Source organism: Lontra canadensis, unplaced genomic scaffold (genome assembly GCF_010015895.1).
Source record: "Lontra canadensis isolate GAN:19392208 unplaced genomic scaffold, GSC_riverotter_1.0 scaffold25, whole genome shotgun sequence".
Lineage (NCBI taxonomy): Eukaryota > Metazoa > Chordata > Mammalia > Carnivora > Mustelidae > Lontra > Lontra canadensis.
The window spans coordinates 3926247-3949922 of record NW_022631019.1 but is presented as its reverse complement, the minus strand read 5'-3'; the positions used below and the strand labels follow the sequence as shown (position 1 = coordinate 3949922).

Genomic DNA, 23676 nt, shown 5'->3' with positions numbered 1-23676 from the left:
TCTGCCCGGAAACGTCTTGAGGTTAGGGATTGACGTTGTTCACTGGTGCTCACTGTTGGGCCGAGTAGTGCCTGGCGTCTAGGAGATACAACTTCTGGTAGATCCCGCATCAAGTTGCCAAAATGTTAGTGGAAAGGACCTGAATTCTAGTGTGTTAACATTTTTTCCCCTTGGACTCGGTCTTTGGGTTTATAGTAGAATTAATAAAAACATCGAATCTGATTTACAGAAACCATACCCTGAGCTAATGTTCTGGAACATTCTATAGAACAATGCACAGTGCTGACTCCCTTCTTGCTAGGACAGGAAGGCCCTGGAAAAAGGTGCAGCCATTGCAGCCCAAGGAGCCTCGGGTTGGGTAGGCTGTTGCCCACCCCACCGCCCAGCCTCCCCCTGCAAGTGGGCCAGGCAACCTGGCATCGCCCAGGATTTGGCACCACGGGCTACCAGCTCCCTGGCTTCGGTCGGGCCGGAAGCTGCTTTCTCCTGTTAACCTTAAAAAGAAAGCTGCCAGTTGTTTTACCAGAAAAAGGGGGAGGTTATTCAGGAACTGCCAGGCAGGGAGGCTTACGGCAAAAGCACGGGCAAGCCTGCGAACAAAAGAGCCGGACGCTGTTTTATATGGGAGAGGGGGCGTTCCCGAGCCCATAGGAACAAGAAGCCTATTGGAGCGAACCGGGAGTGCAGAGTATAGTGGCTTCTCATTGGCCGACGTGTGACAGTCCCCCACTGGCTGGGCTGTTGCCAGGGGAAGGGGAAAGCTTTCTTCCTCGTGCTGGGGCGCGCGCCGCAGAGCTGCAGCCGCTGCCCTGCGGAGCTGCCTTCCCCGCGGCCCTGCAGGTGACGCGGAGCCGTGGCGTGTGAGAGCTCCCCCTGCCGGCGCCCTGACGCCACTCCACCGGTCTCCTTGGAAGGACGTTCACTGCCGGGCGCTGGGGCTCGTGCTGGGGGGCCCCGCCCCGGGGGACTGCCCTGTGGGCCTCCAGGCCGCCTGCGTCTCCCTGCCAGTTGTATCCTGGGGAGGGGGATGCATGAGAAGGTCACCCGCCCCCACGGACCACCTACATCCCAGTAACTGAGGAAGCCTCTTACAAATGCACATATTCTGCATGCACATTACACTTAAGTTGAAAAATCAACAAAATGCGGATTTTAAAACATTAACGAGATACTTGGGGGGAACTTGGCTAGTCCTTTGAAACTTAAAAGATACTAAGGAATTTCTAGTGTTTTTAAGGTGAGGTCGCTGTAGTTCTGCTTTTTTGAAAAACGACCTTATAAGGTATGATGTACACAATGAACTGCTCACAGGATTCGAGATGCGCCCCCAGAACTACCACCACCACTGTGACACAGAGCGTTGCCATAACCCCCAGCGGCGGTCCCAGCCCCGAACCCTGGTAAACAGGTCTGCTTTCTATCACTCTGGTTTCTGCCTTTTCTAGAATTTCGCATGGGTGCAGTCATGCACGTGGCACTCTGCTTGTGAGCGCCACCTGCCGAGTGCATGTCGTCCTTCTCACTGCCCAGTTGTGCTACCTGCACTTTGTTTCCCGCCAGTCTGGGAACACCTGGGGTCTTTCCAGCTGTTGGTGATTGTGAAGATAGTTCACACATGCGGATCTCAAAACTTTTAGGACGCCACTGGGGAAACCTGAACACTTACTTGGTATTTGATGTTATATTTTAGGTGAGATCATTGTTTTGTGGTTCTACTTTTTAAAAATTAATTAATTAATTTATTTGACAAAGAGAGAGAGACAGCGAGAGAGGGAACACAAGCAGGGGGAGTGGGAGAGGGAGAGGCAGGCTTCCTGCTGAGCAGAGGACCCGATGTGGGGCTCGATCCCAGGACCCTGGGATCATGACCTGAGCCAAAGGCAGATGCTTAAGACTGAGGCACCCAGGCACCCCTGTGGTTCTATTTTTAGAAGGAGTCTTTCTGGTTTAGAGGGAATGCTGAGATATTTACAAATGCTAAGCTGTGATGTCTGAGATTTGTTTAAACTCCTCCGGAACTGGGGAGTGGGTGGGAACAGAGAGGAAACCAATCATCTGAAACCAGAGTTGACCAGTGGGGCTGTTTAGTGGGGACTCGGGTTCATTTCCTTCTCTCTGCTCTTGTAAGTGATGTTTTCAACAATAAAGAATAAAAAGATGGGGGCACCTGGGTGACTCAGTTGGCTAAATGTCCGACTCTTGGTTTCGGCTCAGGCGGTAATGTCAGGGTCCCGGGATGGAGCCCTCAGTCGGGCTCTGTGCTCAGCAGGCAGTCTGCTGGAGATTATCTCCCTCTCCCCCTGCTTGCACTCCTTCTCTCTCTAAAATAAATTTTAAATAATTTTAAAAGATTTTATTTGAGAGAGTACAAACGGGGAGAGGGAGAAGAAGGCTCCCCGCCGGGCAGGGAGCCCGATTTGGGACTCAGTCCCAGGACCCTGGGATCATGACCTGAGCCGAAGGCAGACACTTAACCGACTGAGCCACGCAGGTCCCCAGTAAATAAAATCTTTAAAAAAAGAAAAGGAATGAAAAGACCAATAGCCTCTTGAGTCTCTACTCCAGACCTACTGGTTTTGCATCTTGGGGACCTGGGGCCCAGAAATCTGCATTTCCTCAGTGCTCCACCAGAGCTGGCGAGCCACTATCTGAAGTAGGGATGGGAATTTTCCACTGTTGTTCTTGTGTCCACTTTCCTCAGCCACCCCGCTGCCAGAACCCGTGTGCTAGTTGGCAGCCTCCCAGCCCTCCTGACACCTGCCATGCAGGGACCCTTACCGTCCGGTGGAGCTGCTCACCCCTGCCGGAGGCCGGGCCTGGCCTGATGGGTGGTAGAGGCTTCCAGTCCTGGAGATGAGAATCTGGGCCATGTTGCTCACAGTCCCACCCATGTCCTCCTGTTAACTTTAAAAAGGAAAGTTATTTTATCAGCAAAACTGGGTTTATTCAGGAAAATCAGAGAATTGCAATTCAGGACACACAAGGTATGGAAAGACCGTAAATCCAACAGACAAAGGAGAGGAACGTTATTTTATGGAGAAGAAGGCGGAAGTCTGGAGGGGTGGTACTGAACGAGAGCTGAGTGGTGACAGTTTCTCATTGGCTGAGCCACAGGAATAGTTGATTTTTTGTAGAAAATTCAACATACATCTTTTCCTGTTGGGGTCCTTTAGCTGATGATTCTTTCCTGTTGACGATTCTTGTCTGGGAGTCTGTAATTGGCAGTGTTTCCTGGAGCTGACATTGAATGGCATGGTCCCCCTTCTAGCCTGCTGACTCCACTTGGTTTTACCTTATTAATTTTCATGCCGCTTTTGTTTTGTTTTGTTTGGGGGGCAGGGGCAGAGTGAGAGGGAGAGAGAATCTCATGTGGGCTTCACACCCAGTGCAGAGCCTGATGCAGGGGTCGGTCTCACAATCCTGAGATCATGACCTGAGCTGAAATTAGGAATTGATCGCTAACTGAGCCACCCATGTGCCCCCATTGTTTTTAAAAGAGGTTTATTTATTTATGTAGTTATTAGAAAAAGAGAGAGTGAGAGAAAGTGCTTGAGCAGGGGAGGAGCAGAGGGAGAGAATCCTCAGATAGACTCTCTGCACAGTGCAGAGCCCAATTCAGGGCTTGATCCCAGGACCCTGAGATCTTGACATGAGCTGAAATCAAGTCAGATGCTTAACTGACTGAGCCACCCAGCACCCCTCTTTTGTTTTGTTCTGTTTTTGGTCAAGCTCTGATGAAGAGTCAGGTCTCCTTATTTAAGATTTTATTTATTTATTTCACAGAGAGTGAGAGATTGCACAAGCAGGGGAAAGACAGAGGGAGATGGAGAAGCAGGCTCCCCGCTGAGCAGGGAGCCTGACACAGGGCTCCGTCCCAGGACCCTGGGACCATGACCTGAGCCGAAGGCAGATACTCACCCTACTGAGCCCCCCAGGTGTGCCCTCCTTCATTCAGTGGTTTCATCTTTCAGTGCCAGGAAGGACTGTTCCTGGTTGTCATGTCCTACATTGGAGGGGAAGCACATGGCAGTTGGAAACCACTTAAGGCCACATTTGAGTAACGAGGAAGGTTAGGAGTGTGGACTCTCAGGCACTTCCTATCTCTACTACATCTTATCAAGACCGTAGTGTTGGAGATCATCTCCTTCCTGGGTACGTCATTTTTATGAAAGTCTGACCCACAACCAAACCACACAACTGGAAATATTTATGCAACAGAAGAAGTAACATAACAATTCCAGATTGTGTGGTGGTTCTGTACCAGGACTCGAGGCCCGAAAGTGCCTCCTGGAAGTCCCCGCTGAGAAGGTTGAGGAGAGCAGGTTGGTGCACAGCACCGGGACAGGCTGAAGGAACCCAGGATGCTGGGGAAGACACAGTGCAGCGTGAAGCAATAGCACACGAGCTTCCTGCCAAAATAGTAAAACTTCAAAGGTGTATTAAAATAGTACTGTTGGGGCACCTGGGTGGCTCAGTGGGTTAAGCCTCTGCCTTCGGCTCAAGTCATGATCCCGGGGTCCAGGGATGGAGCCCCACATCGGGCTCCCTGCTCAGAGGGAAGCCTGCTTCTCTCCCCCATCAACCCGCTTGTGTTCCTTCTCTCGCTGTCTCTCTCTCTCTCTTTCTGTCAAATAAATAAAATAAAATCTTTAAAAACAAAAACAAAACCAAAAAACCCACTATTATTATCTAAAAGAACAGTTTGCAAAAACAAATGTTATCCAATAAGACAGCCTGTAATTTGGGTAAGAACTCAGAGTCAAATAATCGTTCAGATGAAAGATTTTGTGACTCCTGAACCTTCTAATCTTTCAGAAAATGCAAGTGAAAAACTAATTTGTTACGGGATCATGATGAGGCTGTTTCTGAAAAAAGCCATAAAAAAAAAAAAGTTTTCCCCCTTTTCCAAGAGCCTGGGGAGATGCGGATGAGGGCATTTTCTTTCCATGAAAGTAAGAGTAGCGGCAGACAGCATGGAGAAGGCTTCCAGGCCTGGTTTGGGCTGCTCAGGAAAGCTGTGTCATCAGATGTCATCGACTTCACGGCCCGCAAGCCTGTGCTGTTGGTCACCAACTGGTCAGGGTTAGGTGCTTCACCTAGATGTGTCCTGTTGGAGTTTGGTGGCACAAGGGCCTGTGAGCAGTGCCTGGGAAGGGCATTTCCAGTAAGGCTCATGAGTCTTTGTGGAGGTGTGTCTTCCAACAGACGAAATCTCGGGTTACAAGGTCTACGTCTCCTGGGAATAAATGGGGAAAAGGTTGGTCTACGAAACATGGTTATTTTTTATTTTTATCTTTTAAAAAGATTTTGTTCATTTATTTGAGAGAAAGAGAGAGAGAGCATGAGTGGGGTGAGGGGCAGAGGGAAAAGCAGACTCTCCGTGGGCCTCGACCTGAGCCAAAGGCAGACACTCAAATGACTGAGCCACCCAGGCACCCCTATTTTAAATTCTTAAAAATATATTATTTTTAAAAGTAATCTCTACACCCAGTGGGGGCTTGAACCCACAACCCCGAGATCAAGAGTTACACACACCACCGACTGAGCCAGCCGGGTGCCCTGTACCAAAGCCTGGTTATTTTTAACAGATGCAGTTAGGACTTTAAAATATTGGAAAGCATCTCCTTTTGTCAGCTACAGATCAGAGGAGGCAGGGGCCAAGGGCACCGGATGTCCTGCGACTTAGCTTCACGGCTGAGAGGCTACAAGTTCCAAAGGGGTCAGTCAGAGATTTGGAAGAAGCAAGAGCAGTGCTTTTGGCCACGGTGTCTGGAAAGTCTCTACAACTTTTGCCAATGGAATCTTCATAATGCCTTTCGTGTGTTTCACTGACCTTGAGGATTGACCTTGAGGAGTGTGCATAGTATTCTAAAACTAGCCAAATAGCACAGACTCGTCGAGGCGCCTGACCGTTAAAATGGGTTTCCTGATCACTGTGAAGTTTGACAGGAGTTACTCAGGTGGGGGCATCCTTTTGAACAGAATTTTTCTTTTTTTAAGATTTTGTTTATTTGAGAGAGCATAAGCAAGGGGAGGGGTAGAGGGAGAAGCAGACCCCGTAGAGCAGAGAGCCCAACGCGGGACTCGATCCCAGGACCCCGGGATGGTCACCTGAGCCGAAGGCAGACACTTAACGGACTGAGCCCCTCCAGGCGTCCTATTGAACAGAATTTTAACCACAGAAGCAGCAGTGGCCTGCCCATAAGGGAAAGGCTCAAGCCAGTGAGAAAATACACGAATTGTGACTTCCACATCTTGTTGTGTTTGTACAACCGATACGTGTGAAGGGGTTTCCGCAGGTTGTACTTTGGACAGGTGTGTGAAGTAAGCCCTTTTTGCAGCCTTGTTAATATTTCTCCCCCCTCCCACCAAATTTCTCTGCTAATTGTTCATGAACACTATAATTTTGTCAGTAAACCTGTGTACAGAGGTAAGTAGTGGGAATTTTAGAACTTCCGGTAGGCTCAGTTTGTTTTGGGGCCCAAACCAGAGTTCTCTCTTTTCGTTGAGCCAACAATGATTAGATTTCCAGTACTGTTTTTCCTTCTCTGGGGCCAATTATTGGGTTATCTCCTATTGGTTTTTCCATATTATCATTTGGAACAACATCATTTCGGACCACAACAGGGATTTGTTTCTGGGTTTCCTTGACAGCCTCATTTTTGGCAGAAATGTCAGTGAGGTGGTTTCCTTTGGTCTCCAAGGAATTGCATCTGAATGTCCACGAGCCTTAACAGCCAGCGAAAGTGTGGCATCTGATAAGTTTTGGCAATGGGAGCCATTTTTAATTCTATTCCCATTGCAGGTAAGGAAACCAGACTGCTAACCAGCATTCCAAGGTCATGAGCCGTGGCGTGTGGGCTGTCGGTATAAATACACTTGGTTTTACCCTGGTCTGGTGTCACCATGCAGGGATATTAGAGGGGACCCTGCGAACATCTCCTCAGCGCTCTGCACCAACAGGGCAGTTGGTGGCAGGAATGGTTGTGAGGCAAGGGGGATTTTCCTGGGCCACAGGATCTGGTTGTTGGCTATATACCCCGTGGGGCCCGTGTTTTTGTGGTTGTGTACTCTTAAGATGTTCCCTTCACTCTCATTTACACAGAGGAGAACACGAAATTCATAATTAAGATGTCTGAGGCTGGGGTCTTATTAGGCTCTTCCTTTTTTTTTTTTTAAGATTTTTAATTATTTATTTGACAGAGAGATCACAAGCAGGCAGGGAGGCAGGCAGAGAGAGAGGAGGAAACAGGCTCCCCGCCGAGCAGAGAGCCCGACCCGGGGCTCAATTCCAGGACCCGGAGGTCATGACCCGAGCCTAAGGCAGAGGCCCAACCCACCTAACCACCCAGGCACCCCTAGGCTCTTCCCTAAAGTCCCCAAAGTCGTATCTTCCTGCTTTTTCACTTTTACAATTTTTATTTCTATATTTACAGTAGCTCTATGTGCCCAACGTAGGGCTTGAACTCATGTCCCCAAGATCAAGAGCCACACTTTCTGTTAACTCAGCCAGCCAGGAGCCCTGGATTTTTCCTTTTCTTACTAAAGCATGTAGACATTGAACCACAAGACTGGCCAGCCTTGAATTCAAGAAAACCTTGTAATTGGTTTTCGATTTTGGGGAGTTCAGGAACGCTACCTGGGTTCTAATGCAGTTCCTGTTCTGAGATCAGGTTTCCTAGTATCAAACCAGATTTGAGGGCGCCTGGGTGGCTCAGCGGATTAAAGCCTCTGCCTTCGGCTCAGGTCATGATCTCGGGGTCCTGGGATCGAGCCCCGCATCGGGCTCTCTGCTCAGCAGGGAGCCTGCTTCCTCCTCTCTCTCTGCCTGCCTCTCGGCCTGCTTGTGATCTCTCTGTCAAATAAACAAATAAAATCTTAAAAAAAAAAAACCGGATTTGAGCAAACTGCAATTTTTCTTTGAGGATTTTATGTCCCTTTAAGGCCAAAAGCATTAAGAGGCGGATGCCATATCCTTGTGAAGAGGTTTCGGAAGAGCAGCGGAAAAGCAAGTCATCTACATGTTATAAGTAGAGGCCACAGACAATTTTTATATCATCCAAATTAGCTTTTAAGATTTGTGAAAAGTAAGGACCATCTGTAAAACTCTGAGCGATTCAGACGTACTTACGTTCTTCCCAAGTGGAAGCAAAAGGACAGTCGGCTTTCCTTATTGCCTGGAACACTGAAGAGACACTGCGTAGGTCAAGGGCAGCAAAGAAACTTGCCTTCTCTGGTGACGGATGTCGGTGACGCACAGGGCCGGGGGCAACAGGGTGCTGAGAGATGACCGTGCTGTTTGTTGTTCGCAGGTCCTGGACAAGAACAGCAATTCAGAGAGGCATCCCATTCAGTTTTGACAGTCTCAGTGCCCTGGCTGTCCGGTTTAGTCTTGAGAGAGTAAGTTTGGGGAGATCAAAGAGTTCCCCATCATGGCCACTGACCATAGTTTTTAAACATAAAGCCAACTATGGTCCCAGAGATGGGGGACAGTGCCCCAGTTTTGATGACTGAGATCCCATTTCTTAGAGGTTTGTCTCTAGAGCGGAAGGAAAAATTCCTCCCCAGCACTCTTTCAGCAGGAACAGCCCGGTTCCAAACAGAAGTCAGACCAGAGGGCAAATGAGTGAGTTCTCAGGGAAAGGCCAAAATCCTAAAATAGATCTTGGATAAAGCTGGGGGAGCTCAGACCCAAGGCTGGTGGAGCCTGAGATGCAGGAGAAAACTTGCCCTCGCATTCCCCGGTCAGCAAGAAAGCAGTGAGCCCAGGAGGCCTTAGGGGTGTTGCTGTCTGTGTGTCCACCAGCCTCGGAGTTGCTGGGGGACCCCTGGGATCCCACTTCTGATCACCAAGTAAGGGTAACCTTAAAAATAAAAAAGTCGGGGCACCCCGGTGGCTCAGTGGGTTAAAGCCTCTGCCTTCAGCTCAGGTCATGATCTCAGGGTCCTGGGATGGAGCCCTGGGATCAAGCCCCACATCGGTGCTCTTTGCTCAGCAGGAAGTCTGCGCCCCCCCGCCCCCCCGCCCTCCCCCGCTGCCTGCATCTCTGCCTACTTGTGATCTCTCTGTCAAATAAATAAATTCTTTTAAAAAATAATGAAAATCAAAAAGTCACTTGTTTTGTGAGCATACGTGGGTTTATTTGGGAAAGCAGAGAATTGCCATTTGGGACAAGCAAGCTGTGACAAAGCCAGGGGCAAGCCCCACAAACAGGAGAGGAGCCGTGCCTCCCGGGAACGGGGGAAGCCAGTCGGTGAGCGAGAGCTCGGAGTGATGACAGCTTCTCATTGGCTGAGGTGCGGGGGCGGGGGCGGGTCACCTCGTCCCCCAAGGTGCTGAGCGCATCTTGTTCCGTGGAAGCCCCCCCGCTGCGGTGGCTCCTGGGTGGTGGTTCCGCTGGCGTCTGTAACTGACGTGGGGCCGCTTCCCCTCCGCCTCCTGGCCCCACCTAATGCGTTCTTCCTCAGGAACGGGCACACTGCCTGCCCGTTGTCGCCCTCCCTCTTTTGCTCAGGGAAGAGCCAAGCCGGTGACTTCAGGCGGAGCCATGAATTCCTTGCATCACTGGGGTTGCAGGGAAGCATCGTGTGAGACGCTTCCGGAAGGAGAACCGCCAGTTTGAGTGTGGCCGGAGGAGGGGCAGCCCCAGGAGGAGGCTGCCGGGAGAGGGGGACCTGCTGTCCTGTAGGGAGGGCTCTGGGGGGCAGGCCCACTGGGGAGACAGGACCGGAGGCTGCTAATGCGCCTGCTGCCGGCATCGGGGCAGACGTACTGCTAGATGAAGCTGCTTGTCTGTGCTGTCCGCCTCCGAGCGCTCGCCAGGCCGGCGGCCACCTGGGAGCGTCTGGGGCCCAGGAGCTCCCCCAGTCTCGGGGAGAGATGCTGGGCTTCCACGAAGGCTGTTGAAACCACGTCTGATCTGCTGTTTCGACCCTGTGTCACCGCAAGGTAGGATGACAGGGACATCTCTGTGCCCACAGCGATGGCACCACTGTGCTGTCAGCGCGTAGGGCAGACTGAGCCTTGGCCACATGACTCGGGATTTATTGTTACAGACGGAGAGCTGGTGTTCAGCGAGGTGCCTGGTGGAGCGCACCCACTTGTGCGGCCGTCTGAAGGGGAGACCTAGCAGGCTTCTCGGCCAGGGACCCGTCGAAGCCCGTCGGGCTTTGTCGGAGGCGGAGGCTTTCGGGAACGGCAGGTTCTGGGCTCCGGGCTCTGGGTGGCTGACAAATTTGAAGGCTTGAGGCAGCTGTGGAGAGTGAAGCACCACTCCTAACAGCTGTGCCGGCTCCTCACCCCCGGGCACACGCTGCCGAGGAGTCGGGGCACATGTGCCTTCTGCTGTCCCCTGGGGCAGGGCGGTCAAGCTGTGATTTTGGACCCGCAGGCTTGTATGGGGCAGGGGGAGCTGTCCTCGCGTGCTGGGCTCATCTTCAGCAGCGTGACCCTGTGCTGCTGTCCATGGCCTTCCCTTGTTTATTTCAAACTTTATAGAAACTTTGTTCGGTGGGTGCGGTGGGTGTACCCCCCCCCCGTTTGTACCAGCTTTACGGGCACGTAACCTGGGTTCCGTATGACTCATCACCGGAGTGCACAATTTCACCAGCAAAAATGGGGTTACTGGGGAAAACCAGATCATTACAGCTTGGGACAAGCGAGCTACTGTGAACCCTCCTCACGTCTGGAGAACAGAGGTTGCTTTTATAGAGGGAAGGGGGAGCCGGGAGGGCTGCTGTAAACTAGGAGCCCGTTGGAGCAAACTGGGAGTTGGAAGTGTCGTGGCTTCTCATTGGCTGCATCGCCTCTCGCTGGCGGGGCCCTTGCTGGAGCACGAGCGCCTTCCTTCCTCCTGCTGGGGTGGTCCAGCGGGAGCGGTGCAGTGGGGACCTGCCGGGATCTGTCTTCCTGGTGGGGCTGCGAGGGACCAGTTGTAAGATTTGAGAGCGCCCCCTGCTGCCCTCCCGACTCTGTTCTCAATGAGGCTTTTATTTTTTATTAATTTAAATTTTTATTAATTTATTAATCTGCCCAATCTCTATTCTTTCTCTATTGGTTTGTCTCTTCTGGACATTCCAAATAAGCAGAATCATGCAATATGCTGTTTTCTCTCTGGCTGCTCTCACAGAGCATCCTGTTTTCAGGGGTCACCTGGGCTGTAGCAGGTGTCCGTGCTGCCTCCGTAACTCACTGCAGGGTCCATACCGCATTTGTGTATCCATTTATCAGTTGATGGACATTTGCTGGGCTCCCACCGTTTGGCTACCATGTATAACTTACTGTGAGTTTTTGTGTGGGCATATGTTATTTTTTCTCTAGTGTATACCTAGTGTGGCTTAATAAGAAATACATATTTGGTCTTTGTCCCTGAGTCCTGGCACAGACTTCCTAAAACACTTGAAATTTCCTGTGTGACAGTGTGTCTTTGGTATGCGAATGAGGTGGTTAGGGGGCTGGGAGTCTATTAGAGAGCTTCAGGATGGGGGCTGGTAGCCAGGATGACCCAGGCAGGGCTAGACGGTTGGAACCTTCTGCCCCACCTCGTGCCTGGAGCCAGGGAAGGGAGGGTTGGAAGTTGAGTTAATCACCAGTGTCTCCATAATGGGACCTTCATAAAAATCCCCAACAGTGGAGTTCGGAGATCTCCCGGGTTGCTGGACACCTGGGTGCGCAGAAGGGTGGTGTGGCTGAGTCCCACCCCATGCCTTGACCTGTGTGTCTTTTTCATTTGGCTGCGCCTCAGCTGTATCCTTTATAACAAACCAGTAAACGTGAATATAGCTTTTGCCTGAGTTCTGTGAGCTGCTCCAGTAAATTATCCAACTGGAGGAGGTTTTTGTGGGAACCCCGATTTCTAGAGCCATTTTGTCAGAAGTATAGGTGGCCTGGGGCTCGTCGCTGGCATCGAAGTGGGGACAGACCTGACCCCTTGAACCTGGGGCTTGAGCTAACCCCGGGCTGTTCGCATCAGAACTGCCCTGAATCGTAGGCCCCCCAGCCGGGAAAACAGACCCCTCACACCGGGTGTCAGAGGTGGTGTGAGGAAACCAGCCCGTCTGGGAGTGGGGTTGCTGGGTCATAGGGTTTCTCTACGCGGAAACTTCCGACGAGCCACTAGCGTGCTTTCCAGCGTGGCTGCCTCACTGTTTTGTCCCCTCCTCCAGCAGTGCAGGGGTGGGGGGTCCCTGCCTCTTCCTCAGTGCTAGGAAGCTGCCTCTTGGGTTACAGCTGCCCTGGCTGAGTGGGCATGACGCGGCATCTCCCTGTGGCCTTGATTTGGTTTCTCTGATGACTGATGACACGTAACTTTTTGTACCGATTTTGTGTGCTTCCCAGACAGTGTACATTTTGGTCTGTTCAGTTTCTTTCCTCATTTTTCATTGGGCTTCTTTGTCTTATTCTTGAGTGCTGAGAGCTCCTTCCAGATTCTACATACAAGTCCCTTCTCAGATGCGTGGTTTGCAAAGATTTCGTCCGTCCAGTGGGTTGTCTCGCCATTTTGGATGCTATGCTTTTTTTTTTTTTTTTAAGATTTTATTTACTTATTTGACAGAGAGATCACAAGCAGGCAGAGAGGCAGGCAGAGAGAGAGGAGGAAGCAGGCTCCCTGCTGAGCAGAGAGCCCGATGTGGGACTCGATCCCAGGACCCCGAGATCATGACCTGAGCCGAAGGCAGAGACTTAACGCACTGAGCCACCCAGGAGCCCCGGATGCCATGCTTTCAAGCACAGAAGTTTTGGATTTTGATGTAATCCAATTCACGTTTTTTATTTTCTGACTCTGCTTGTGATTTTCGCTGTCGGATCCAGCAAACGGTGTCAGGTCCAGGGTCAGGAGGTTACCCGTGTGTCCTCTCAAGATTTCCGCAGTCTCAACTCTTTAGGGCTTTCCCTGTTTTGAGTTCTTCCTCATAGATGGTGCAGATAAGGGTCCAGCTTTGTTCTTTTGATGTGGACACACCTCTTTCTCCAGATGGGGACAGTCTCTGTGAGTCCCAGGTCCTTGTCGGCGTCCCAGGGTGAAGCCACAAACCTGCCCCACACCCTCGGCTTGCCCCGACCCTGAGGACAGAAGCAGAGGGGCACCAGGGGTAAAAGTGCCCTACAGAACGTGGGGTGTTGGTCACCCACGTGGTTTCATTTCAGCAGTGGGCCGGGCCTCTGTTTCTGCATCTGTTTCCCACTTCACCTCCCAGAACACCAACAGGCCCCCTTCTGGTCTTTCCGCCCTTCCTACTTCCCCACCCTCCTGTCCCCGTGGCGGTGTGCTGTCCCTGCAGCGGTGTGCTGTCCCCAACTATCCCAGGGCAGGTGGCAGGCTGGTTGTGCAGGCCTCCTGTGGGGCAGGTCCCCACTGGAAACCGTCCACGGCCATGCCAGACTGCCAGAACCCCTCGGTGCCCTTACACGTGTTCCATGAGGCTTGGGCTTGCGTAGCCAGGCCCAGCGGGCATGATGGGCCATCGTAAGTGTGCTTAAAACCCTGCAAGGCGGGAGGTTGTCTGTAGTAGTTGTGACCTTGGAAGTGCCCCACAGCCCAGCAAGAACGTTTAATGGGGCATCAGGTGCATCAGGGAAATCAGAATTTTAATCCAAATGGGGGAGGTCATGTTTGCACTGGGAGGTGAAGTACAGGGAGAAAGAATTGCTTTCTCTGTACAAAGAATTGTACAACTAGTTTTCCCACCCTCTGGATGTGGAGCAGAGCCTCCTAACAGCTGACAGAGGGGGAGCCGCACCCGCAGTCTGAGCCACTGCCCTGGCTCCCGTCTGCACCCTTCCTTCATGCCCACTCAGCCCTCAGCCCCGGGGGGCAGAGGGGCTCCCTGTTTTACAGATAGGGAAACTGAGGGCAGGAGTCTGCGGTCAGCACAGTGAATACTGGAAGTCAGGTCTCTTTACACCGAGCTGGTGTGTCTCATCACCTGCTCAAGGGAGGTGATGGGGAGAGCTCTGATCCGCCAGCTGCCCAGACACGGCCTGGTGCCCCGACTTTGGTTTATGAATGGGTAGGATTATAAGTCAAAGGCAGGATTTGTCTCCTCCCAAACTCAGCACAAGACTGAGAGGTTCTCTGAGCCTCAGGGAAATGTGTGGCTCATGGCACAAAGGCCAGGGTGTTGCTCACCCTGGGAAAGGGAGAAGCCTTAGCTGAAGTACCTGCCCCCCGAAGATTTGTCTGGGGGGTCTGAGAAGGGTTTCTGGTGTATGTGCCATGCGGCCACTCAGGAGGGAATGGGGTGCTGGGGAATGCTTCAGAGGTATTTTCTGATTCCTCAGCCTGTGTCCTGGCCTTCCTTGGCACACTCCAGCCGTCTGCAGGTCACTGTGACATGGTCACTGGCCCCGCTCTCCACCGGTTGAAAGTCCCCGGGCTTCCAATTCCAGTCTCTTCTCGAGCAGCCTAAATATTTCATGACCCTCTGGGCCCTTGGCAGGTGGGAACTTCAGCCTGGTAACTGATCAGGGTGAGCGAGGGCCGGTGGCCGTCATTTTCCGTAAATGCCATGCTTGGCCTGTGCTCCTTGGCTGTACTCAGGTGTGCCTTTGGAATCCAGAGCTTTAATGGCTGAACTGCTTTCTGGAGCCTGGCGGTGTCTCAGGAAACCAGATCCTGCTGGGCCAATACTCAGTCTTCCTGAATGACAGGCTGACACTCCCCCGTGCCCCATCATGTTGTGTGCCTGATAAACATCAGGACCTGAGAGGTGGGGACACCCACAGGCCAGCCCGGGGTTGCCTGAATAACCTGTGGCATCTGAAAACTGTTGCTAATGCTCTTCCTTTTAATTGAGGTACAGTGGACGCGGAGTATTAGATTAGTTTCCGACGTGCGGCGAGTGAGCGGGCATTCACGTGCCTCACGCAGTGCTTGCCGGAAGTGTAGGTGCCGTCCGTCGCCTGCAGTCCTCACGATGTTTTGGCCAAATCCCCTGTGCGGTACTTTACGTCCCTGTGACTGGCTTCATGTATAAATGGACGTTTGTACCTCTTCCTCCCCTAACCTGCCCCCCCACTACTTAGTTCTCTGTATTTACCAGTCTGTTCTATTTGGTTTGGTTTTGTTCTTTAGATCCACATAAAAGTAGAACACAGGATTTGTCTTTGATTTATTTCACTTAGCATGATACCCTCTATCCAGGTCCACCCATGTCACAGATGGCAAGATTTTTTCCTCTTTATTAGTGGCTGAGTAATATTCCTTTGTGTGTGTGCATATGGGGGGTGTGTAACACATCTTCTTTATCCATTCCTCTGTCGATGAACACTTGCTTCTGAATCTTGACTGTTGCAAAAAATGCTGAATTGAACATCAAGGTGCACATATCTCTTTGAATTAGTGTTTTCATTTTCTTCTGGTAAATACGCAGAAGTGGAATCGCTAGATTGTGTGGTATTCCTTCCCTCTTTCCCTCCTTCGTTCCCTCCTTCCCTCCCTCCTTCCTTCCTTCCTTCCTAAGATTTTATTTATTTATTTGCCAGAGAGAGAAAGGGAGAGAGAGCAAGCGGCAGGCAGAGGGAGAAGCAGGACCCTGCCATCATCGCCTGAGCTGAAGGCTGACGTCTAACCGACTGAGCCACCCAGGCGCCCCTTGTGTGGTATTTCTACTTGAAAGCTGAAGAAAACGGCTGCCACCGATGTCTCAGCGGGGCGCAGGCTTGCTCGTGCGCGGAGCTGGTGGCCGGTGGGTCTCAGAAGCCTCGAAGCCGCCGCCCTGACCAGCTGTGCGTGGTGCTCTTTGGGCCCAAGTCTGGGAGCTCTCTCCTGGGCCGAGTGTTTGGAGGCGGGGGGGCCTGTGTCCCCCAGCGGCCTGCCGCAGGTGTTGTGACGACGGCTCTGTTGGGTCGTAAGTTGCATCCCGTTCACTCGAGTGCCCCTCGGTGTGCTCTGGTATGTGCACAGGCTTGGGCGGCCGTCACCGTGGTTTGAGTCGGGAACATTTGTCTTCACCCCGAAGGAAGCGCTGTGGTCTTTAGCTGTCACTCCCCATTTGCCCCGCCCCCAGCCCCGGCGGCCGTCCGTCGGTCTGCTCTCGTCTCTGGACCGGCCTGCTTGGACGTTTCGTGTCCTCGGAACCATGCCTTTTGGGACGGCTGCTTGCCCTCCGCATCATGTTTTGGGGACTCTCCCGCGTGGTAGCGGGCATCAGCCCCCGCTTCCTCCTCAGTCAGATCCTGTCCTGTCGTGCGCACGGAGGGCGTTTGACTTGCCGGTTCCTGCGTGAAGGGCTCCTGGGCTGTTCCCTGCCTTTTGGCCGTTCGGATCGTCGTGCCGGGAACCGTTCCGGGCACCTGGTTAATTCGGAAACCACCTCCTGGTCATTTCTGCTGCTTTGCTGGTTGTCTCACAGTGATTTGCTCGGAAGGCTGACGACGGACGAGCCTGCTCCGCGGAGAGTCGGCGTGGCTGGGCGGCCAGTGGCGGTGACACGGCCCCGCTGCTCCGCTGGAGCTGTGGGACGACCTGCGGGTGTCCCCGGTGTCGTCTCCCGCAGGGTTCCCTCATTGCACTTCCCCGTGGGCTTTGTTTGGGTTTTCTAAGTCTTAGTTCTCCTGGTTCAGGGTGTGTCCATGCACGCAGGTCTTAAGGCATTGGGCTTGCCTGTCACTCCGCGGATCATTCCGGAACTGACACATTCTTCCTTCTAATGACGAAAATGGGGAGAGAGCCTCATTTGGGTCTGAACTCTGTGGCTTGCCTCGACGCTTCCCTCTAGGCGGACAGGGGATGCCCTGTGCGCTCCGGCAAGGACGGCTTCCCTTGAAGCCGGTCTTGGAGCATTTTTATGATCTTTCCATAATTGGGAAGGAACTGGTGGGGCAAGTTGTGGCCTCTCGTCCGTCTGTGAGTCATCACCCCATCACCTGGGCGGGTCTTTGCGGTGTGTGGGAGGCTGCGTCTCTCCGTGGCCCAGCGCCTCCCGGGATGTTCCCTCAAAGGTGCCCGATGCCGCCTCCAGGTGTGCGTGACACGGGGGCCGCCCCCCTCGCCTCCACGGGCCTGCTTTCCCCACCGGTAGAAGATGGGGCTCGAAGCGAGTAATTTCCAGCATTCTTTTCAACTCCAATTTCCTGTGATTTTAAGGGATCTGAGAAGGTCACGGGCACACACAGTGTTGGGAGTGGTGGGGTGGCTGCTCCTTACCTGGGGTAGGCCGCGTGCCCAGCGCACCCAGGGTTGAGACCAGGGCGGAGAGAGAAGCCAGCGTTGCTTAGGGAGGCAGCGATGCCCGCCCAGAGGAATGCGGCCGAGTCCAAATGCGGCCCGAGGCACAGCGGGCAGGCTGACACCCCCCCTCCGGGTCCCATCTGGCCGGGGCTCTGGAAAAGACACGCAGAGACCATGCTCGGGCTTCAGAGGGGCGCGTCCCTGAAAGTGTTGAGGAAGGGAGCTGGCGAGACCTGTCTCAGGGGGAAGGCCAAGTTGTAAGACAACTGTGGGATGGCTGGGGGTGGGGGTGGGGCCGGAGGGGGCCCTGGTTGTGATGGTGGGGTGTCTGGACACATGGCTCTGGGATGCCCTCTGGCTGGAGTGGACACCCGTGGCCTTGGGGGCCTTTTCTCTGGCCCGCGGGTGATAGACGGGCTTGACCGGGCCCAGAACACGGCCCACTGTGGTGGCCTGTGGGGACAGCGGTCTTGGCCTTTTTTAGGGAATGAGAGTGTGGCCAGGCTTCTCTGGGCAGGGAGGGCAGGGGGAGGTGCAGGCTGTTGGCTGGGTGCGCACGGGGCCGGAGCACCCTGCTGACCGGAGGGGACCTAGGGTGGGTGGGGTGGTGGCTCTGTCCACCTGTGTCTCTCAGGGACTGGATCACTCTTTGATTTGATACCTGTTCATGGCACTTTGCTTTGTGTCCCGCGTGGTGCCAGGTGCTGGGGACATTGCAGTGAGCAGGATGGCCCCAGTCCCTGCCCTATAGGAGTAGTCCTCGGGGCTGCTGGCAAATGGGGTCATTTCTACTCAGGTTGAAGCCACGTCTTGGACAGCTGAGGGGCTGAAGGAGGTCCGCCGTCCTGCCAGGGCCCCCCTCGGGCTGTGAGGGTAGGGGAAGGCTTGGGGAAGGTTTTCCGCCCAGACTCTGCCCTGACTCCCCTTCCAGGTAGACATTTCAGGTGTGGTGCATGGGCCCGTCTGAACCCCGGCCTGCCCTGGCCGGCCTCGCTGTGGAGTGTGCCGCTGTGCTGCTGGTCAGTCTGGAATTTTGCCTCTGTTTCTTTTCACATGAAGGTGAGAGGCCGTGGGACAATGGTAGCTGTGCCTTCAGGAGCAGATCGCCGTGTTCTAGGGAGGCAGCCAGGAGCACGCCGGGGCTCTGGTGGTGAGAGCGGCCGTGGGCTGAGTTGGCCTGGACCCCTCTGGGGCTCTGGCCCAAGTTTACCTCTTGAGCACGGTACCTGCTGGAGTCGCCCCCCGGCGAGGTGGACCCATGCCCAGGAGCCAAGCCGGGTGGACAGTCCACGAAAGGTCCCTCACGGGGCTTGCAGGCCGGTTCATTCATTCACAGCCACCGTCACGGTGGCCCCATGCGGGGGTGGCCCTGGGGCACAGGGACGGTAATTACACATCCAGCCTCCTCTCCTGGGGCTGCCAACGTCACACCAGCTCCTCGGCCACTCTGATGGCTTGCTTTCCTTCTTCCCAACACCCAGTGGGAGGAGAGAAGGGCAGGCCCCCTGGGGGACGGAAGGTCTGCCCCTGGCCGCCTGGCCCCGGAGAAGGGAGGAGGCAGGTCTGTGCGGTGGCGGCCACGGGAGAGCGGGGGCTGGCAGAGCTGGCTGCTTCCTCTCCCCACTTCCCTTCCAGCGGCTCACCCGGCCCCTAGAGCCCTGGAGGTAGCCTGGGGACAGGTGTTAGATGCCAGCCCCTCTGGGCAGGATGCTGGGCTCTGCCCCTGATGCGACCCTTGCTGTGAGTCTCACTCTGGCCTGGGACCCTGCTCCCCTGTGTGCATCTGGGGAAGCTCTGAAGGCGTGCGGTGGCTCTGGGCCCAGAGCCCAGCCTTTCCCGGGACCCTGGGTGGGCGTTTGCCCCGTCTCGGGCCCCCCAGAGACTTCTCAGAGATGGTGGCCATCTCTGTGTGACTTCTCGATCCCACGCACAGCAGCGGAAGGGCTCGGAGATGTGTTCTCCTCCACTGTCATTATTTACAAAATGAGGTTTCTATGACACCGGCTTTTGGTAGACTCTCCGGATTGGTGAGGCAGCCTCTTCCTGGTTAGATTGGGCAGCCTGGTGGCGGGGACTTGGGACGGTGCTTTTGGAGTGGGAGGCGGGTGACTTGGCTGCCACTAGCCCCTGGCTTCTCTCGGGACCCAGGACGAGCCCCAGCGGGCATGGCTTCCCAGCTGAGCAGGTACCATCAGTCTCGTGCTCTCCCTCTCCTCTTGCGGGGCTACTGTCGCAGATGGTCTGTCTGGGGGCACTTTCACGGGGTCAGGTGGTAGAGGGGATGTGCCCCCCGCATCCAGTGTGGGGGCTGGCTGGCTCCCTGTGACGAAGGACAGCTGTGCCTGCTCCGGATCTGCTGCTCCGGACGTCAGGTGGGGCTGAAGCTGGGACAGGAGGTCCAGCCCCCACGTCGCTCCCTCGGCAGGACCGCAGCCTGAGGATGGGGAAGCATGGCCCCGGGTTGGCAGCCGCTTCTCTCTGCGGCCGTGCTGCTTCCGGTTCTCCCCTTTCTCTTGCCAGCAGGGTCCTGTGGTTGTGTGGGGCGCTGCTCGCTTCCTGCCTGCCCAGCCGCCCAGTGCTCTGGGGTCTTGGGATCCGTGGGTTCTGGGCAGCCAGCTGCACCTGGAGCTTTCTCTGGTTCATTCCCCGGTCCTGGCCGAAGTGTGAGCCTGGGCCTTTGGGTGAGATCGGTGCCTCCCACTCCTGCTCTGGGGCCTGGAAGAGCCCCAGGGACTTTCTCCTGGCCCAGCCATTTCTCTATCCCTGCCTCTTCTAGGGACTGGTGGAGGCTCTGGGGTTGAAGGCACATTGCTGGAACCTTCTTGGACAGCAGGTTGGAGAGGAGAAGCAGGGTCACTTGGGCTTCTGATTGGCGGGGTCTCCTGTAGAAAGGTGGGGTGTTCACATGGCCATGGTTGGGGCTGCCTGGTTGAACCTGTCCCATCCCCCAGCCCACATGGTCCTCCTGGCACGTGCACAACCTGCGGTCGGCCCCCCAGCTCCTGTCCGGCCAGGAGCGACTGCACCTGCTCGTCCTTGGCTTCCTGCCAAGGCGGCGGCTCCTCGCATGGAGCTCGAAGCTCGCAGCTCGGCCGCTACTGCTGCGGGTTAGGTCAGGGCAGAAGCACCCTGGGGTTGTCCCTGCTCGGGACACCCACCGCTGCCCCACAGGGACAGGTCCGGGGACCTTTGGCACAGTCTCGGTGGTGTCCTTGGCACTGGCCGCCCTGCAGGCCCCCACCTGGACCACAGCTGGGGCCCCGATGGCTCTGCCCTTCTTTGGGACAGGTGGAAAACCCGAGAGGACTTTATCTGTCCTGGGAGTCTGGCTGTGCGTTGTGCTGCCTACTACCTTCTACCTCAGAGAGCTAGTTCAGCTTTCCCTGTTGAATCGAGGAAACCACCTCCCTCCCCACTTACCATGGAACTCACGCTGCAATGTTGTATTTTCTTTTATTTTTTTAAAGATTTTATTCATTTGAGAGAGAGAGAGAGAGAGCAGGAGCAGGGGGAGGGGCAGAGGGAGAGAGAGAAACAGACTCCCCACTGAGCAGGGAACCCCATGTAGGACTCGATCCCAGGACCCCGAGATCATGACCTGAGCCGAAGGCCAACATCTAACCAACTGAGCCACCTGGGCGCCCCTGCAGTGTTGTATTTTAGCTGGGACGTTGTGGTGTCAGAATCAGAGAGTGCTGGGGGGATGTGGAGGTGGGGGGAGTGGTCAACCCCCTGTGCTGGGGCCTGGCCTGGGCTGACTGGGCTCGGGACTCAGGAGTTGAGTGTCAGGCTCCGGCTGTAGCCACTGCTGCAGGTCCCTTGGGGCTCACCTGTCCCTCGATGCTGTCTTCTGTGGGTGGAGCACAGTCCCCCCACCCCCGAGTGCGAGTGTCCTCTGGCTGCCATAGCCAGTGACCACAAACTGGGTGGTTTAAAATAACAGAAATGTCTGTTGTCACAGCCTGGAGGTCCCAGGCCCCGAATCCTGGTGTCCGCCGGGCCTCGCTTCCCCTGAGGGCCCTGTGGGGGGATCCTTCCTCGCCTCCTCCAGCTTCAGGTGGCTCCTGGCACCCTTGCGTTTCTTGGCCTATAGACACGTCACTCTGGTCTCTGCCTCCTCCCTGGTGTGTCCACATTTCCCTCTTTCCAAAAAGACACTAGTCGTTTTGGATCGGAGTGCCCCCAATTGACCTTGCCGAACCTGATCACGCCTGCAAAGACTCATTTCTGAAGAAGTCCCGTTCACAGGTTCTGGGAGCTAGAGTGTGGGCATATCTTTTGGGGGACACAGTTCAACCCAGTATAAAAGCTCTGTGCGGGGCCAAGCAACAGGGGGACAGGGCCTGTCCTCAAGGTGTCTGCTGTGAGGCCAGGTACATGGAGCTCAGGGGGAACAAGATTAATCATGTTTGGCGACGTCCGTAGGACGAGCTTGGATGAGCGGAGCTCTGGATCGGAGCACACCAGCCCAGCTGGAGTGTCCACAGGCAATGCCGGGCCGCCCTCCCCCACTGATAGCCCTGGGGGCTGGTGACCCTTGAGGCAGCGGGCTACGTGGCCAGTTAGGTCCAGGAGGTGTGAGGCAGGTGTAGAAGCCTCCCTTGGCTTTGTGCCTGCTTCTCTGGGCTTGCTTTTCTCATTCTTAATAGTGAAGAGGAAAGCGAAGCACTTTTCACATCCACATCTTCATTAAAAATGGGAAAACAAAAGCTTGGACCAGGGACCACATGTTCTCTTGGCTGTCTCACCCCTCAGACACCTGCCTGCCTGGAGAGGACCAGGCCAGTGGCGCGGGACTCTAGGGAAGTGAGATGGGTGGGAAAGTCCCCGACGGAGTGACGGGTGTTTGAGGACAGCCCTGCCCGTTTGGGGCCGAGGGGAGTGGGGAGCTGGGCTCTGGTCTCCCTGCCTCTGCAGGTCCCGGACGGAGGCTCAGGGCTGCCTGAGTGGCCAGCTGGCCTGGGGAATTAAGACTATTTATGCAGGACCTGGGTGACCCAGGAGTGTGGGGACTGGCAAGTGTCCCAATGAGCTTTCATGTCCGACGATGTGCAGTGTGGAGCTCCTGGGATTTATTCCCAGGGTGTCATTGGGGGCTCCTGGGGGCAGCCGGGTGTGGATGATGTGGGGTTTCTGGGGACCCTTGAGTGTCCCACGATGGCCCCAGACACTATCTCAAAGGCTGCCTCCTTATCAGTCTCTTCCTCAGTGCCCCGCCGGATGTGAGCACTTCCTCGTCTGCCCTGTGGCCCCGAGTCTGCCTTCCTCCCAGACCACGCCGCATTGCTGTGGGCCAACCGTGGGGGGCACAGCTCCACAGGCCAAGTGAGGCCCGAGGTGGGAATCGGGCTCCCCCAGAGGCAGGCTCTGGTGTTTCTAGGAAAGGCTGGACTCAAGTTTCCCTGATGCTCTAGAACCCAGGGGCTCTGCTCTTCCTGGCCAGCCCCCTGACCCCTTGCAGCCCCAGGACAACCAGCCTCTGGGCAGAAATGACCATCTGTCCTTTACTAAGTTGAAAACAGATACAACGGAAAGAGGCTGATAACAGCAGTTTTATTAATTTATTTATCAGAGGAGCGGGGAGAGCACAAGCAGGGGCAGTGGCAGGCAGAGGGAGAAGCAGGCTCTCTGCCCAGCAGGGAGCCCCGGGATCATGACCTGAGCTGAAGGCCACTTGTTTAACCTTGACTGAGTCACCCAGGTGCCCCTAGTTTGGTTATTTAAATTGGCTGCGTCTTCACTCAGACTTAAAAAACAAAGAAAACCCTTAGTATAGATTTGAATTTCTATTTTATTTTTAAGCCCGAATTTTTAAAACTTGAAAATATATACATATATATTTTTAAAGATTTTATTTATTTTTTTGACAGAGACCACAAGTAGGCAGAGAGGCAGACAGAGAGGGGGAAGCAGGCTCCCTATTGACCAGAGATCCCAATGCGGGGCTCGATCCCAGGACCCTGAGATCATGACCTGAGCTGAAGGCAGATGCTTAACCCACTGAGCCACCCAGGCACCCCTACAACCTGAAAATATTTGAAAAATTTTTTTACTATTTTATTTTTCCAGCTTTATCGTGATGTCATTGGCGTTGACCGTGGTGCCAGTTTTAGGTGTGCAGGGGGGTGGTTTGGCGCGCGTGTGGCAGGAGGCTCACCCCTCCCACCGTTAACCTCTTGCCTGACAGGGCTGCAGAGTTTTCCCGGGGGTGGAAGTGTTGGCCGCCACTTTTCTCAGCACCTTTCCCGTGTCTGGTGCCATACGGCTAACTAGAGCCTCCTGCTGCCCTGACGCCCTCAGGACTGGTTTCCCTCGTGCTGGGAGTTTGCACCTTCTGCCCCATTCGCCCCGCCGCCCCCCTGCCTGGCCCCAGGCAGCCAGCAGACTGCTGGCTCTCTCTCCCTGAGCTCCCTGATTTGGATTCCGCATGTGAGATCAGGTAGAGTTGTCTTTCTGTCTCCGACTTACTCCACTCAGCATGATGCTCTCAGGGTCCATCCGCGTT

General features: G+C 54.6%; 1 protein-coding gene across 3 annotated transcripts in view; it reads left to right on the top strand.

Annotated features, from left to right (window-relative positions):
- ACOT7 (acyl-CoA thioesterase 7) overlaps window positions 1-23676 on the top strand; it is a 92036-nt gene that overhangs the window by 3720 nt on the left and 64640 nt on the right. Inside the window, exon 1 of one of the 3 annotated variants that reach the window (XM_032863265.1) lies at window positions 17324-17428. The exons of 1 other annotated variant lie outside the window; for it this stretch is intronic. In XM_032863265.1, the coding sequence (XP_032719156.1) occupies window positions 17346-17428 (83 nt within the window). In that variant the 5' untranslated portion in view covers window positions 17324-17345. Of the gene's footprint in view, window positions 1-17323; window positions 17429-19253; window positions 19357-23676 lie in introns of those variants that run through there. One more of the 3 variants, XM_032863266.1, reaches the window with a different exon arrangement.